We start from the raw sequence: 17,764 nt of genomic DNA, 5'->3' as shown, positions 1-17,764 counted from the left end.
GGCCTAGTTGGGGCCTGGCTTGAGCCTTGAGAGGGTGCCAGTATTTGGGCCTAATCGGCCAAGCAGGTGCCCAGGGTGCCACGCACTTGAGTTCCGGGCGGTACGGCCTGAAGGTTTTTGTTTGTTTATTTTGTGGGCACTGTGTTGGGGTTTTGTAACCCCTTCGTAAATAAATATATATATTTTTACAACAACCACCATCTCCTGCACTGTCCTTCCACCCTTCACCACCGAGTCCAGTCGCCACATCCCCAAACAACGTGGGGTGACCGCCCGGTCCTTCACACACACACACACACACACACACACACAACCTCACATTTACACACCCACACACAAACACCACTTCCTCATATTCATACACACACACAGATGAAAGCACAAGAATGCCTCCCTGTTAATGTCAAACCTGTCATTCCAGTTAAAACAAGCCTCATCGATCACGCCACATTTACACACACACACACACACACACCACCATCACATTTACACACACACACACACACAAACACTACCATCACATTTACACACACACAGACACACACTACCATCACATTTACACACACACACACACACACACATCACCGTCCTATTCACACACACAAACACTACCATCACATTTACACAGACACACACACACACTACCATCACATTTACACACACACACAAACACTACCATCACATCTACACACAGACACACACACACACACCACAATCACATTTACACACACACACACACACCACTGTCACCGTTACATTTACACACACACACAAACGCCACCGTTACATTTACACACACACACACACACACACACACACACACCACATTTACACACACACACACACACACACCACAGTCACATTTACACACACACACAATTCTCACATTTACACACATACCATCTTACATGGAAAAACAATTAGCCATATGCACCACACCTACCCATCCACACACCATATTGGCACACACACACACCATATTTGCACACATACTCACACTACCTCAAATTTTCACATTTAAATCACATTTAAAACACAGATATCCTTTGATAACACAACACACACACACACACCCACACACACACACACACACACACATACACCCACACCCACACACACACATACTGGCCACCTCCTGCAGTTGCGTTGTGAGAGTTGAACAAAGGAGATATCCAGCTCTAAGACTCAGCACTGCCATTAGAGCTTACGCCCGGAGACAGAATAATCACACAGCGATCACACACACACACACACACACTCACACACACACTCACACACACAGACACACACACTTAGGCACACACACCAAAATACATTCATCAACCCAGACGCAAAAATATAGAACTTTAGGCAGACATTTCCCCTCAGACACACTTCCCCTCAGCGCCATCACACACTTACCTCAGCCCCATCACACACACACACACACACACACACACACACACACACACACACACACACACACACACACACACACACACACACTTCCCCTCAGCTCCATCACACACACACACACACACACACACACCCTTCCCCTCAGCCCCATTACACACACACACACACACTTCCCATCAGCTCCATCACACACACACACAAACTTCCCCTCAGCTCCATCACACACACACTTCACCTCAGCTCCATCACACACACACACACACTTCCCCTCAGCTCCATCACACACACACACACACACACACACTTCCCCTCAGCTCCATCACACACACACACACACACACACACACACACTTCACCTCAGCCCCATCATCGAAGACCAGACTGGGGAAATCTGGAGAAGCACAGTTTCACAGTTACAACACACAGACAGACACATACAGAAACACAGACACAGACACACACACAGTTCAATCTGAAAGGCAGAGCAGTTGAATCTGTAAAACCACCACTGCTTCACTCACACACACGCACACACACACACTCACACAGAGAGAGAGAGAGAGACACACACAGACACACAGACACACACACACACACACCACTGCCTCATTCTGATGTTTTTAATGATACAGTATGAAACGCTCAACATGGCAGCCAGTGTTTGGCCCCGTCTATCCTATTCAGTGCTCACACACACACACACACACACACACACACACACACACACACACACACACACACACACACACACACACACACATCCATCCTATTCAGTGCTCACACACACACACATCCATCTTATGCAGTGCTCACACACACACACATCCATCCTATTCAGTGCTCAAACACACACACATCCATCCTATGCAGTGCTCACACACACACACATCCATCATATGCAGTGCTCACACACACACACACACACACACACACACACACACACACACATCCATCCTATGCAGTGCTCACACACACACACACACACACACACATCCATCCTATTCAGTGCTCACACACACACACATCCATCCTATGCAGTGCTCACACACACACACACACACACACATCCATCCTATTCAGTGCTCACACACACACACATCCATCCTATGCAGTGCTCACACACACACACATCCATCCTATTCAGTGCTCAAACACACACACATCCATCCTATGCAGTGCTCACACACACACACATCCATCATATGCAGTGCTCACACACACACACACACACACACATCCATCCTATGCAGTGCTCACACACACACACACATCCATCATATGCAGTGCTCACACACACACACACACACACATCCATCCTATTCAGTGCTCACACACACACACACACACACACACACACATCCATCCATCCTATTCAGTGCTCACACACACACACACACACATCCATCCTATTCAGTGCTCACACACACACACACACACACACACACACACACACACACACACACACACATCCATCCATCCTATTCAGTGCTCACACACACACACACACACATCCATCATATTCAGTGCTCACACACACACACATCCATCATATTCAGTGCTCACACACACACACACACATCCATCCTATGCAGTGTTCACTGGAGCTAGAGCGCACACATCCGTCCTACGCAGTGCTCACACACAAACACACACACACTCAGATCACAAACACTCATTGAGCCTTGTGTCACTGCCTCAGTCTCACTGGTGACTGCTGGGAGATTTGTCAGAGCTGGTGACTAGGCTACCGCTCGCCAGGCTGTCTAACGTGACGAGCTGTATTGGTGGGGGGGGGGGGGGTGCGGGCGGGCCTGTGTGTGTGTGTGTGTGTGTGTGTGTGTGTGTGAATGGAAACGATGAGTGAATGCAGGCAGTGACAATAGAGGCAGCCTGTGTGTGTGTGTGTGTGTGTGTGTGTGTGTGTGTGTGTGTGTGTGTGTGTGTGTGTGTGTGTGTGTGTGTGTGTGTGTGTGTGTGTGTGTATGTGTGTGTGTGACAATAGAGGCAGCCTGTGTGTGATTTGAATAAAACATAAACAGTGGAACTCATATCAGATCCCCACATCAAACCACAGTCCTCCGTCTCACCAGCACACACACAAAGACTGAAGCTGACGATCTGATTGGACGGACAGACTGAAGCTGGGGATCTGATAGGACAGACAGACTGAAGGTAGGGATCTGATTGGACAGACAGACTGAAGCTGGGGATCTGATAGGACAGACAGACTGTAGCTGACGATCTGATAGGACAGACAGACTGAAGCTGGGGATCTGATAGGACAGACAGACTGAAGCTGGGGATCTGATTGGATCGACAGACTGAAGGTGCGGATCTGATTGGACGGACAGAACAGAAGTGAGGTTTCTGAATGCTATGAAGGCTGACTGGGCAAACTGAGCTTGAGCTCCTTGCTGTGGTGCTTCATGCCGGGGGCTCGTGTGGAGACACACTTACCCACACGTACCCACGGCTCCAGCACAGCAGCCCCAGACTGGCACAGCCAGACTGCACCTCACACACACACATCCATCCTATTCAGTGCTCACACACACACACACACAAACACACACACACACACACACACACACACACACATCCATCCTATTCAGCTCAGCTCTCATCAGGGTCCATGTTTGGAAACTCTCATATGAGAAGAGCTCAGCAACGCCAGACTGCTGGCAAGCCGATCACACTAGTGTAGTCCGGTCCAGTCCAGTCCAGTCCAGTCCAGTTCAGTCCAGTGCAGTCCAGTCCAGTCCAGTGCAGTGCAGTGCAGTCCAGTCCAGTCCAGTCCAGTCCAGTCCAGTCCAGTCCAGTCCCATCTCCATCTCCGTCCTCTCCAGATGTTATGGCTGAATAAACTGCTACGTCAGTGAGGTTCCCTCAGTATGTCTCACACACACACACACACACACACACACTTCCTGCTCAGAGAGCCCACCACAAGCACAATTATTTGATTTGATTTATTTATTTATTTGTATTATTATTATTATTTGATTTCATGTCACTGAGCGCTAACACTTAACAATGCACAAAACTGACCTGTATTTGTCTCTCTGTTGTGTTATGTCTTGTGTTTTTATAGTGTAAATATGTATATATATATATATATATATATATGTTCAATCTATATTTTTATTGTTTTTGTGTCTGAGAGCTGCTACCTTAATTTCGTTGTACTTGTGCAATGACAAATACATGTATTCTATTCTATTCTATTCTAACCAGAATAACTAGTTATTACGAGGTTAGAAGTACAGGAGAAAAATATGAAAAGCACATTCCAGTCACCTGGACAGAATACTAGAGAGTTTTCATTCTAGTCAGAATATGCACAGTTTAGTTTAGAGAACATCGGTCCTGGCTCGCACTCACTGCCTTCCTCAGGTCTAGTCAAGAGTGGACATTCATGGGCTGAGTCAATGTTCTGGCAGCTACAAGTCATTAGATACATTTCAGAAACCCAAAGAACCAACCATAATTACACTATTTAAGCCATTTTCATGAGATCTAGATAACCCCTGTTCCCCCGGATATATTAGCATATTACTGAATTCCCTCTCAAACATTACAGCGTGACACCCAAGATACGGATCGCCGCCACAGGGTGACAGGGAGTCATATCTAGGTGCTGAGCTAGTTTGCATATAACACGAGGAAATGAGTGAAAATGATGACGTCAAATCTTTGTGTCAAGCGCCTTTCTCGCGCACCTCGTTGCTGCACAATGACACATTTCCGGCGTCAACCTTCAGTCTTACTGTATCTAAGCCAACAGACAGGTGTGCGCATGAGAGGACGCGGACGGCTCCCTCCATCACAGACAGACACACACACACACACACATCCCCTTCCCTGCGTTCGGTCGGTCTTTCTCTCGCTCTCCTCAGATGTGGGCGGGCGACCGGTCTATTTGTAGAAACACGCATGACGTCATTTCTCAAGCGCAAACCCTTCCCACAGTTCGAGAAGAATTCAATTTAGCTAGCGCGAGATGCCGTCGGCTACAGCGCGAAGGGAGCCGTTTTTTTCTTTCTTTCCCTTCCTGTGAGGCAGCTGTGCCACGGAATGAGGATACGGATGCACACAACACACACACACACACACACACACACAAACACACACACCTAAGGGAACACGGTAACCTCTTCAAACGTTAACCTGCACCTGAGCGGTACCCATTTATATGGATTCACGCACGAGCGACTGTACAGATGCCGCAGCTGTGAGATTAAATGATCGAATCGCGCGCTTTGTTTTCATAATAAAATACTAAACAAGGAAGAAAATGCCTCCTGTATGAACGTGGATAACGGCGGTAGCTACGGTGCTCCCCTAAAAAGGAGGGGATGATGATCGGCTGGCGTTGGCTCAGTCGTAGCCTATAGCCTTATGATGAGTGTGACGCAAAAAGATGGGTATCCACCAGTCGGGGACCTCGGGCGGGCACGCGGGGATGCAAGAAGGAGGAGGGAGTGTGTGTGTGTGTGTGTGTGTGTGAGAGAGAGATAGAGGAGAGAGAGAGAGAGAGAGAGGAGAGAGATGAATGGGAAACCCGCAGAAACGCGCTGAATGAAAAGGGGGTTGTGTTGCGATACAGTACACCACAACTGTCAGGGGTGCTGAGTGCTTCTGCTCGCAGAGTTCACCGTGCTTGGCCAACATAAGACTGTCCAATCATTTAGGCAGTAACAGCACATTACAACTTGACATTGTTTATGACATAGACTGCTGGATTTAATGAGTGTATTTTTACTACAAAGAAGAGGAGAGCTTTTTAGAATAACCCAACCCCAAGCGCGCTGCTTTGCATAGGACTATACCCTCCACCCGCGCGCTCCACCATCACCCGCCAGCCTGCTCCACTGCGCTCGAGCCTACAGCTGAAGCACCCAGCGCGCGGAACTCCGTGAGATGTTGGGGACTGTGACAGCCATAGCGGCACGGCACGTCACACTTCATCAGACTGACAGCGAGCAAAATGAGAATAAGAAACAGTTTTACCAAATGTAATTCGATCCGGGTCAGTCTCAAGTTCATGTTTTCAGTACCCACAGAGGCTGTCGTCAGCAGCAGCCTAAATTTACTTTACTTTCGTTTATCACTTCTGTTTTATGTGTGTTCACCTTAAATCTCGAGGTGTAGCTTATAACGTGTCCGCAACATATATAGGAAACAATAAGACAAAATATTGTAGTTCTAATAGAAAGTGGACCGGTACTTAACTATTTGCACAGGTGCTGAAGACACAGGTCGAGGCACTCCCCCTCCACTTCGTCCTCAGTTATGAGATCCGTCATTGGCCGCATCGGAGGCGGTTGGTCCTCCAGCAGTGGGGGTTTCATCTCCCGGAGAAAGAGCTCCAGGAACCTTCGGAAGGTTTTCTCCTCGTTGCTAGAGCCGGACATCGCTTCACATTCCTGGGGGTGCACAATAGGAGGCAGCTTGAACCGGGTGGGTCCGGAGAGAGAAAGTCTACTTTGAATTTGAGCAGACTGGTTTACTGCTCTCTCTCGTTCTCTCTCTCTCTCTGTCTCTGGCTCTCTCTCTCTCTCAGTCCCGGAGTTGCGCGAGTAGGGAAGCGCGCGCGCGCAAGAAGCCACGATTCGCGGATAATCACACGAGAGAGAGGGGGTGGGTGGATGGTGGTGACGTAGGAGCAGAGAGGGCGGAATAAGAGAGCGGGGAGGAAACAGAAAATAGAAAGCCGTCACGCTATGCCGCCAGAGGCTCGAGCACGCGCGCGCCCAGGAATGCAGCGTATGCCGCGGTGGGTCGGCTCGTGTGACTTCTCGCCTGCGTGCGCGCTCCTGAGTGCAAAAATAAGAGAGAATCTCTCCTGTTGACAGGCAAAGCAGCATAAAATAAGAAAAAGGCGCGTCGCCTTCACAGCCTCCGTAAAGAGGGTCTCTCCCTTGCGTGTGCTGACATCACACCTCGGTGTGACGCAAACCGCTCTTGACCTTAACTGCTTCTTCACAGAAACGTGAAATAAAGTACAGTGTTTGCCTACAAGTCAAAATTACCAAGGTCACAGAAATGCTGTTGGGAAGAACCATCATATTTTCCCCAATCTTTGAAAAGGACCTGTGCTCTTCACAAAAGACATTTTGTTTTTAGCTTTTTATTGACTAAACATTTTCTTCTGAGTCACCTATTTATTTGATGAGGTGTGGGTGGTGGAGCTGATAGCAGCAGCCACCCACTGATATCTAAACACGACCCCCCCAGAGTGTCGGGGTCGCGCAGTGACGCGCGCATAGGGAGGCAAAGTGCTTAACGGAGGAGATTCTCGTGGCCGCCAGTACAGAGCGAACGGCACGCAGCGCATAAAGCGGGTTATTCACTTCGGGATTGCTGCGTCCGAGGCTCTCTCACATTCTCGTTTATTATTATTATTATTAAAATCTCCGTTACGGTGACGATGACATAATGTTAATTGAAATGAGACCCATTTTGGCAACATCAAAAAATAACCTAATAGAGATAAATATTCGGGCAAATCATAGACTACCTAAAACTGAATGAGTGAGATGAATAAATAGAATTGATTTTCTGCGATTCGCGCTCAGAGCTCCGTCCATAGCGCTCAGTAATGCCCCATTCTAAGCGCGCGTATATAGGACATTCGGCGCTCATTCTAAAAATATCAACTGTTGTAGATTTCAAGGCGCGATCGGCATTAACTGCTTCCTCGCCAGTTTGTGGTCTTGTGTCTCACAGCCTGGATAGACGGAGGAGCAGATGGGCTGCTGGTTAATGGACGTTTAAAATCACCCTACGGGGAAAGTGCGGGCAAGTGACCAGTCAAAACTTAGATTAGAACATTGTTCGTCCACGGAGTCTGTAGGCTACTACTACAAATGGCTATAATTATGGCAATCACTCACTTAGATGTTCAAAATTGAAATCAAGATGCAATCTTCAATCATGCTGCATCAATCAAGATTTTTTTTTGGGGGGGGGGGGGGGGGGATTGCAGAATGGTCGCAGCTGAAGCTTCAGCCTGCGGGTACGAACACGCCCATCTGGGCACAAGTGCGCCGCGTCCCTCCCTGCACAGGGGCTATGCTGCGCTCATATTTCAGCAAGCGCTCCTGTTTAGCCCGGCCGGAGAGGGCTTTCAGTCGGATCATTTCATTAGAATACTGCATCAGTGCATCGCGCCGCTCCATCTCAGCGTGCTTCAGTCCATCAGGAGCGCGTGAGCGGCGGCGGCGGCGGCTTCCACTCTCCACGTCAGATGGCGGCCTCAGGCTGTCGCCATAAAACACTAAAATCACTCAACAAAATGCACCTGACCCTGCAGTGGCGATAGAGCTGAGGTCTGTCCTGATGGGTCTCTCCATCATACCCGACCTCTCACACACGTCCAAAAATATTCACTTTCACACAGACACACACACAAACACAAACACACACACACACTCTCTCTCTCTCTCTCTCTCTCTCACACACACACACACACACTCTCTCTCTCTCTCACACACACACACACACACACACACACACACACTGATGCTTGGGGAGGGAGAGAGAGAGAAAGGGAATAGGAATTAGGAAGAGAGAGAGGGAGTAGGAATTAGAAAGAGAGAGATTAGGGAATAGGAATTCGGAAGAGAGAGAGGGAGTAGGGATTAGGAGGAGAGAGAGAGGGGAAAAAATTGGGATCAGGAAGAGAGAGAGGGATAGAGTAGGGATTAGGAGGAGAGAGAGAGGGGAAAAAATTGGGATCAGGAAGAGAGAGAGGGATAGAGTAGGGATTAGGAGGAGAGAGAGAGGGAAAGAATTGGGATCAGGAAGAGAGAGAGGGATAGAGTAGGGATTAGGAGGAGAGAGAGAGGGAAAGAATTGGGATCAGGAAGAGAGAGAGGGATAGAGTAGGGATTAGGAGGAGAGAGAGAGGGAAAGAATTGGGATCAGGAAGAGAGATAGGGATAGAGTAGGGATTGGGAGGAGAGAGAGAGGTTTAGAATAGGGATTAGGAGGAGAGAGAGAGGGAAATAATTGGGATCAGGAAGAGAGAGAGGGATAGAGTAAGGATTGGGATGAGAGAGAGAGGGATAGAATTGGGATCAGGAAGAGAGAGAGGGATAGAGTAGGGATTGGGAGGAGAGAGAGAGAGGTTTAGAGTAGGGATTAGGAGGAGAGAGAGAGGGAAAGAATTGGGATCAGGAAGAGAGAGAGGGATAGAGTAGGGATTAGGAGGAGAGAGAGGGGGTAGGTATTATAAAAAGAGGGAGTAGGGATAAGAAAGAGACGGGGGGGAGTAGGGATTAGAAAGAGAGAGAGGAAGTTAATATTAGAAAGAGGGACTGGGTGTAGAGATTAAAAAGAGAGAGAGGGAGTAAGGATTAGGTAGAGAGAGAGAGAGGGGGTAGGAATTAGGTAGAGAGGGAGTAGGGATTAGGTAGAGAGAGAGAGGGAGTAGGAATTAGGTAGAGAGGGAGTAGGGATTAGGTAGAGAGCAAAGTGAGAGATCATGCCAAAGCTGCTAGTAAGGGCTGCATCTAATCTTTAGCTCGTATCTGATACTTCAGGCGTGACTGGTTTATACGGCTAGCTCATCTCTGATACTTCAGTCGTGACTGGTTTAGACGGCTAGCTTCGTGACTGGTTTAGACGGCTAGCTTCGTGACTGGTTTATACGGTTAGCTTCGTGACTGGTTTATACGGTTAGCTTCGTGACTGGTTTTTACGGTTAGCTTTGTGACTGGTTTATACGGCTAGCTCGTATCTGATACTTCAGTCATGACTGGTTTAGACGGTTAGCTCATATCTAATACTTCAGTCGTGACTGGTTTAGACGGTTAGCTCACATCTAATACTTCAGTCGTGACTGGTTTAGACGGTTAGCTCATATCTGATAATACTTCAGTCAGTCATGACTGGTTGAGACGGCTAGCTCATATCTGATAATACTTCAGTTGACTGGTTTATACGGCTAGCTGAGCTCATATCTGATACTTCAGTCGTGACTGGTTTAGCGCATATCTGATACTTCAGTCGTGACTGGTTTAGACGGCTCCAGTCCTACTTCTAGCTTTGGCCAGTGATGGATGTCCTGCCCACCTCGCCTAGGACTGGTCTCACCCTAAGGCCCATGGTGAACAGCTGTGTAGAAACTGTAAGCCCCTTGACAAATCTCAACCTCTCCTAGTGTAAATAGTGAAACGCCATCCTCCCCAGCATGCATCAGGGCCCTGGCCTCCTCTTGGACTCCATCTGATCATGCTACAGGTTATGGGGTTTCTATGGCCTGCCAGACTCCCTCAGGCTCTGGTTCGGTGCCCTTGGAATGGGCCTTCAGCAGAGATGAATGGACCGGCACCGGACAGTCTCCAGCCATCTGAAAATCTGTGCATCGTCTGGCCTGGTCTGTTTCCAGCCATCTGAAGATCTGTGGATCATCTGGCCTGGTCTGTTTCCAGCCATCTGAAGATCTGCGGCTCATCTTGCCTGGTCTGTCTCCAGCCATCTGAAGATCTGTGGATTGTCTGGCCTGGTCTGTTTCCAGCCATCTGAAAATCTGTGGATCATCTTGCCTGGTCTGTTTCCAGCCATCTGAAAATCTGTGGATCATCTGGCCTGGTCTGTTTCCAGCCATCTGAAGATCTGTGCATCGTCTGGCCTAGTCTGTTTCCAGCCATCTGAAGATCTGTGGATCATCTTGCCTGGTGTCGGTGACACGCCTTTTGGTAGACTCCTCATGCGTGGTGCTCTGATGGCCAGACGGCTGGATGCAGAGAGAGAGAGGGCAAGGGAGAGATAGAGGAAGAGATAGAGATGAAATGAGGGAGATAGAGGGGAAGAGAGCGAGAGATGGTGGGAGGGAGAGAGAGAGGGAAGCAAGAGAGACAACCTCCAGTCTTTATTAGAGTCTAGTCCACAACAGACACAGCTCATAGATGCATATAATCATCTGACCAGTGGTCAGTGACTCCTGTTCTCTGATTTCATGTCAGATACTGTGCAGACGAAGCTGTACTGCCATGACAACACATCAACACATTCACTGGAGTTCTACTGCTATGACAACACACCAACACATTCACTTTCACTGGAGTTCTACTGCCATGACAACACACCAACACATTCACTTTCACTGGAGTTCTACTGCTATGACAACACACCAACACATTCACTTTCACTGGAGTTCTTTATTCAACAAAACTCTGACATAAAACAGACAGATAATTTTCCTCTCAAAAGGAAGCTTGAACTTGCAAAAAAAAACAATGAGAAAAGGTTTTACACTTATAACCTCATCAACAGCCTGGGTTGGTAATCCTCTGTTACATCACTGAGTATTAATTCATGAGAATGTATTAATATTCATCAATGGACAACACTCTTGCCAAACATATTTACACAGCGGCGTGGTGCCTCACTGGTGCCTAGCGTCTGTTCATCCAATGAGGAAGGGTTTTTAGATGGAGGTAGAAAGGAAGTAGCTCTGTGATTGGCTGCAGCTCCATCAGGGTGGGCGGGCCTCTACCCGGGGCCGCTTGCTCTGCTGCACTGAGGAGGAGGGGCCTGGGGAGGAGGGCAGGGCTGTAGGGGAGGGGGGAGGAGCCATATCCCGAAAACCACCCTCCTGTGGGTGGACAGGGAGAGAGAGAGATAGACAGTGAGAGAGAGAGACAGATACACAGAGAGAAAGAAAGACAGATAGACAGAGAGAAAGAGAGAGAGAGAGAGGTAGACAGTGAGAGAGAGAGAGACAGAGACAGATAGACAGAGAGAAAGAGAGAGAGAGAGAGATAGACAGTGAGAGAGAGAGATAGACAGTGAGAGGGAGAGACAGATAGACAGAGAGAAAGAGAGAGAGAGAGATAGACAGTGAGAGAGAGAGAGAGAGAGAGACAGATAGACAGAGAGAAAGAGAGAGAGAGCGAGAGACAGATAGACAGAGAGAACGAGAGAGAGAGAGAGTGAGAGAGAGATAGACAGTGAGAGAGAGAGAGACAGATAGACAGAGAGAAAAGTAACATTTGCCCTTACAAGAGCATTTAAGTAGGTGGGAGCAGAACCAGCAATCACTCTGTAAGCAAGCATAAGTGACTTGAACTTAATGCGAGCAGCTACAGGCAGCCAGTGGAGCTAAGTGTAGTATAGGTGTGTGTGTGTGGTGTATAGGTGTGTGTGTGTGGTGTAAAGGTGTGTGTGTGTGAGTGGTGTACAGGTGTGTGTGTGTGGTGTATACGTGTGTGTGTGTGTGTGGTGTACAGGTGTGTGTGAGTGTGGTGTACAGGTGTGTGTGTGTGTGTGTGTGTGGTGTACAGGTGTGTGTGTGTGTGTGGTGTATAAGTATGTGTGAGTGGTGTATAAGTGTGTGTGAGTGGTGTACAGGTGTGTGTGAGTGGTGAACAGGTGTGTGTGTGTGGTGTACATGTGTGTGTGAGTGTGGTGTACAGGTGAGTGTGTGAGTGGTGTACAGGTGTGTGTGTGTGTGTGTTAGTGGTGTACATGTGTGTGTGAGTGGTGTACAGGTGTGTGTGGTGTATAGGTGTGTGTGTGTGTGTGGTGTATGTGTGTGTGGTGTATAGGTGTGTGTGTGTGTGTGTGGTGTATGTGTGTGTGTGTGTGGTGTATAGGTGTGTGTGTGTGAGTGGTGTACAGGTGAGTGTGTGTGGTGTACAAGTGTGTGTGTGTGAGTGGTGTACAGGTGTGTGTGTGTGTGTGGTGTACAGGTGTGTGTGTGTGTGAGTGGTGTATAGGTGTGTGTGTGTGTGTGGTGTACAGGTGTGTGTGAGTGGTGTATAGGTGTATGTGGTGTACAGGTGTGTGTGAGTGGTGTACAGGTGTGTGTGTGTGTGAGTGGTGTACAGGTGTGTGTGTGTGTGTGGTGAATAAGTGTGTGTGTGGTGTACAGGTGTGTGTGTGTGGTGTACAAGTGTGTGTGTGTGGTGTATAGGTGTGTGTGTGTGTGTGGTGTACAGGTGTGTGTGAGTGGTGTATAGGTGTGTGTGTGTGTGTGTGTGTGTGTGTGAGTGGTGTATAGGTGTGTGTGTGTGTGGTGTACAGGTGTGTGTGTGTGTGTGGTGTACAGGTGTGTGTGTGGTGTACAGGCGCACTCCTGGTTTGAATCGTACCTCACTGGGCGCTCGTTCAAGGTGTCATGGCAAGGTCAGCTGTCTGTACCTCACCACCTTACCACAGGGGTGCCCCAAGGCTCGGTGATGGGACCACTTCTCTTTGCCATTTACACCACTTCGCTGGGCCCTATCATCCGCTCGCATGGTTTTTCCTATCATTGCTATGCCGATGATACTCAACTGTTTCTGTCTTTCCCTCCTGAGGACACCACTGTCTCGGCGCGGATCTCGGACTGTCTTGCTGATATATCCACATGGATGAAAAACCACCACCTTCAGCTGAACCTGGCCAAAACGGAACTGATGGTCTTTCCAGCCAAACAGGCCATCCACCATAACATCAGCATCAATATTGACTCCTTGTCTCTTGTTCCATCCAAAACAGCAAGAAACCTCGGGGTCATTATTGATGACCAACTGACTTTCACGGACCACATTGCCTCTGTCTCTAGGTCCTGCCGCTTTGCGCTATTCAACATCCGCAAAATCAGGCCGTACCTAACCCAGTATGCCACCCAGCTGCTGGTGCAAACCTTGGTGAACTCCCGCCTTGATTACTGCAACGCCCTCCTAACGGGCCTGCCGGCTTGCGTGGTGAAACCACTACAAATGATCCAGAACGCGGCGGCGCGTCTGGTGTTCAACCAACCGAAGAGGGCACACGTCACCCCGCTTCTTATTGACCTCCACTGGCTGCCTGTAGCTGCTCGCATTAAGTTCAAGTCACTTATGCTTGCCTACAGAGTGCTTGATGGTTCTGCTCCCACCTACCTAAATGCTCTTGTAAGGGCAAATGTTACACCCAGGATGCTGCGCTCTTCTAGTGAGCGTCGTTTGGCAGTGCCGTCTGTGCAAGTACGGCAGTCCAGACTATTCTCATTTGTAGTTCCACGTTGGTGGAATGAACTACCCAGCACTACCAGAGCAGGGGCGTCCCTCTCTACCTTTAAGAAGCTCTTGAAGACCCAACTCTTCAGAGAGCACTTCCTGTCCTAACTGGCACTTCGACTAGTGCGTAACTTGCAATTACAGCAGTTACATTTCTGCACTTCTTTCTTTCTTTTTTATTTCATTTTTGTAATATTTCTTATGTAAAGTAGTACTTATTTATTGTTACACCAGGTTCTATTGCTCGTAGCTTGAATATTCTCTCCCTTGTACGTCGCTTTGGACAAAAGCGTCTGCTAAATGACTAAATGTAAATGTAAATGTAAATGTGTGTGTGAGTGGGGTACAGGTGTGTGTGTTTGTGGTGTACAGGTGTGTGTGTGTGGTGTATAGGTGTGTGTGAGTGGTGTACAAGTGTGTGTCTGTGTGTGGTGTACAAGTGTGTGTGTGTGTGTGGTGTATAGGTGTGTGTGTGTGAGTGGTGTACAGGTGTGTGTGTGGTGTATAGGTGTGTGTGAGTGGTGTGTGTGTGTGTGTGTGTGTGTGTGTGTGTGTGTGTGAGTGGTGTATAGGTGTGTGTGTGTGTGGTGTACAGGTGTGTGTGTGTGGTTTATGTGTGTGTGTGAGTGGTGTATAGGTGTGTGTGTGTGTGGTGTACAGGTGTGTGTGTGTGTGTGGTGTATAGGTGTGTGTGAGTGGTGTATAGGTGTGTGTGTGTGTGTGGTGTATAGGTGTGTGTGTGTGTGAGTGTGTGTGTGTGTGAGTGGTGTATAGGTGTGTGTGTGTGGTGTATAGCTGTGTGTGTGTGTGAGTGGTGTACAGGTGTGTGTGTGTGGTGTATAGCTGTGTGTGTGTGTGAGTGGTGTACAGGTGTGTGTGTGTGTGTGGTGTACAGGTGTGTGTGAGTGGTGTACAGGTGTGTGTGTGTGGTGTACAGGTGTGTCTGTGTGTGTGTGGTGTATAGGTGTGTGTGAGTGGTGTATAGGTGTGTGTGTGTGTGTGGTGTACAGGTGTGTGTGTGTGTGTGTGTGTGTGAGTGGTGTATAGGTGTGTGTGTGTGGTGTACAGGTGTGTGTGTGTGGTGTACAGGTGTGTCTGTGTGTGTGTGGTGTATAGGTGTGTGTGAGTGGTGTATAGGTGTGTGTGTGTGAGTGGTGTATAAGTGTGTGTGTGTGGTGTACAGGTGTGTGTGTGTGAGTGGTGTATAGGTGTGTGTGTGTGGTGTACAGGTGTGTGTGTGTGGTGTATAGGTGTGTGTGAGTGGTGTACAGGTGTGTGTGTGTGTGTGTGTGTGGTGTATAGGTGTGTGTGAGTGGTGTATAGGTGTGTGTGTGTGAGTGGTGTACAGGTGTGTGTGTGAGTGGTGTACAGGTGTGTGTGTGTGTGTGGTGTACAGGTGTGTGTGTGTGTGTGTGTGGTGTACAGGTGTGTGTGTGTGTGTGTGGTGTACAGGTGTGTGTGTGTGTGGTGTATAGGTGTGTGTGTGTGGTGTACAGGTGTGTGTGTGTGGTGTACAGGTGTGTCTGTGTGTGTGTGGTGTATAGGTGTGTGTGTGTGGTGTATATGTGTGTGTGTGTGTGTGTGGTGTATAGGTGTGTGTGTGTGTGTGTGTGGTGTACAGGTGTGTGTGTGTGTGTGGTGTATAGGTGTGTGTGAGTGGTGTACAGGTGTGTGTCTGTGTGTGGTGTATAAGTGTGTGTGTGTGTGTGTGTGTGTGGTGTACAGGTGTGTGTGTGTGTGTGTGGTGTACAGGTGTGTGTGTGTGTGTGTGTGTGGTGTACAGGTGTGTGTGAGACTTACAGTGATGCAGTAAGGTACAGTAGCCTCCATCTGACTGGGTGACTTAAAAATAGATGCCAACCTGAGGAGAAGAATCGAGACAAAAAAGACAGATCACTCTTTCTCTCTCTTTCTCTCTCTCTTTCTCTCCCCACACTGCTGTGTCTCATTCGCTCTCTTTCTCTCCCCACACTGCTGTGTCTCATTCTCTCTCTTTCTCTCCCCACACTGCTGTGTCTCATTCTCTCTCTTTCTCTCTCCACACTGCTGTGTCTCGTTCTCTCTCTTTCTCTCTCTTTCTCTCCCCACACTGCTGTGTCTCGTTCTCTCTCTTTCTCTCTCCACACTGCTGTGTCTCGTTCTCTCTCTTTCTCTCTCTTTCTCTCCCCACACTGCTGTGTCTCTGAGCAACAGAGATGGGAGCTGGAAGCGGCTAACGGCTAACAGGGGCTCTGATCCTCCTATATGGGCACCAGGAAGGGAGAGAGGGTGGGAGGGAGAGAGCGGGAGTGATAGAGGGATAGATAGACAGAGCAAGAGAGGGTGATAGAGAGAGACATGGAGAGGGAGGGAGAGAGGGAGGGTGGGAGGGAGAGAGAGAGAGAGGGAGGAAGAGACAGAGCAAGAGAGGGTGATAGAGAGAGACATGGAGAGGGAGACAGAGAGGGAGGGAGAGAGAGGGTGGGAGGGAGAGAGATAGAGAGGGAGGGAGAGAGAGACAGAGCAAAAGAGGGTGATAGAGAGAGACATGGAGAGGGAGACAGAGAGGGAGGGAGAAAGAGAGAGAGAGGGTGGGAGGGAGAGAGAGAGAGAGGGAGGGAGAGAGAGAGAGAGAGAAGTACATTATGATTATACCCTACACCAGCCGCTGGTGCAAAGTGAGACAATCCATCACACACTTAGAGGTGTGTGTGTGTGTGTGTGCTGTACCTTTACTGACTCAGCATCACACACACACACATACACACACACACACACAGCATCCTGCTCCAAGCCAGACACCCCCCCAACCCTAACCCGAGCCCCTGACAGAATGAACCTCCCTAACCCCAGCCCATCCTGAAGGACCAGTGGGTCCAGGCTCCGCCCCCCCAGGTGTTCATAGGTTTGTGTTAATGACCCTCTGGGTTCAGCTCTTACAGAAAGAGCTCATCTCACACACACACACACACACACACACACACACACACACACACACACACACACACACACACACACACACACACACACACACAGGAAGGTTCGAGAAAAGAGCAATACTGATTGCATAATGCTGATTGGAGTAACACTGCTTGTAATATTACATAATCAGGACAGTGTCTGTAGTTGGGCAAATGATTTTACACAAAGTCAAAGAATTAATCAAAACTGCAAATATAAAGATGAACGCTGTAAATGAGAGAGAGAGAGAGAGAGAGAGAGAGAGGGAGAGAGAGCCTGGCTACTGGTGTACTGGCTTTGCTGTGACTGTCAGAGGTTAGAGGTCGAAGGTCACGGGTGCAGGGGTCAGCGGTTACCTCTGAGTTCCCTCCCAGTGCAGAATGAGTCTCTGTGTGGCTGCATGCCCCCAGCTCTCACCTGCAAACACACACAGACAC

General features: G+C 48.7%; 2 protein-coding genes across 2 annotated transcripts in view; both read right to left on the bottom strand.

Moving 5' to 3' along the window:
- The window catches only part of ppm1e (protein phosphatase, Mg2+/Mn2+ dependent, 1E), a 52,545-nt gene extending 44,187 nt beyond the window's left edge, over window positions 1-8,358 (bottom strand). Inside the window, exon 1 of the mRNA XM_012838447.3 lies at window positions 6,628-8,358. Coding sequence (XP_012693901.2) covers window positions 6,628-7,262 — 635 coding nt within the window. The 5' untranslated portion in view covers window positions 7,263-8,358. The remainder of the gene's footprint in view (window positions 1-6,627) is intronic.
- Window positions 8,359-11,234: 2,876 nt separating this feature from the next.
- Window positions 11,235-17,764, bottom strand: part of LOC105909785 (DNA repair protein RAD51 homolog 3) — an 11,066-nt gene continuing 4,536 nt past the window's right edge. The window contains exons 7-9 of the mRNA XM_031571292.2: window positions 17,684-17,744; window positions 16,188-16,248; window positions 11,235-11,998 (exon numbers count right to left, since the gene is read on the bottom strand). Of these exons, the coding sequence (XP_031427152.1) occupies window positions 11,879-11,998; window positions 16,188-16,248; window positions 17,684-17,744 (242 nt within the window). The 3' untranslated portion in view covers window positions 11,235-11,878. The remainder of the gene's footprint in view (window positions 11,999-16,187; window positions 16,249-17,683; window positions 17,745-17,764) is intronic.

This window comes from Clupea harengus, chromosome 8 (genome assembly GCF_900700415.2).
Source record: "Clupea harengus chromosome 8, Ch_v2.0.2, whole genome shotgun sequence".
In the NCBI taxonomy this organism is placed as follows: Eukaryota; Metazoa; Chordata; class Actinopteri; order Clupeiformes; family Clupeidae; genus Clupea; species Clupea harengus.
Note: the sequence above shows the minus strand (reverse complement) of the source record. Positions and strands in the feature narration are given on the sequence as shown.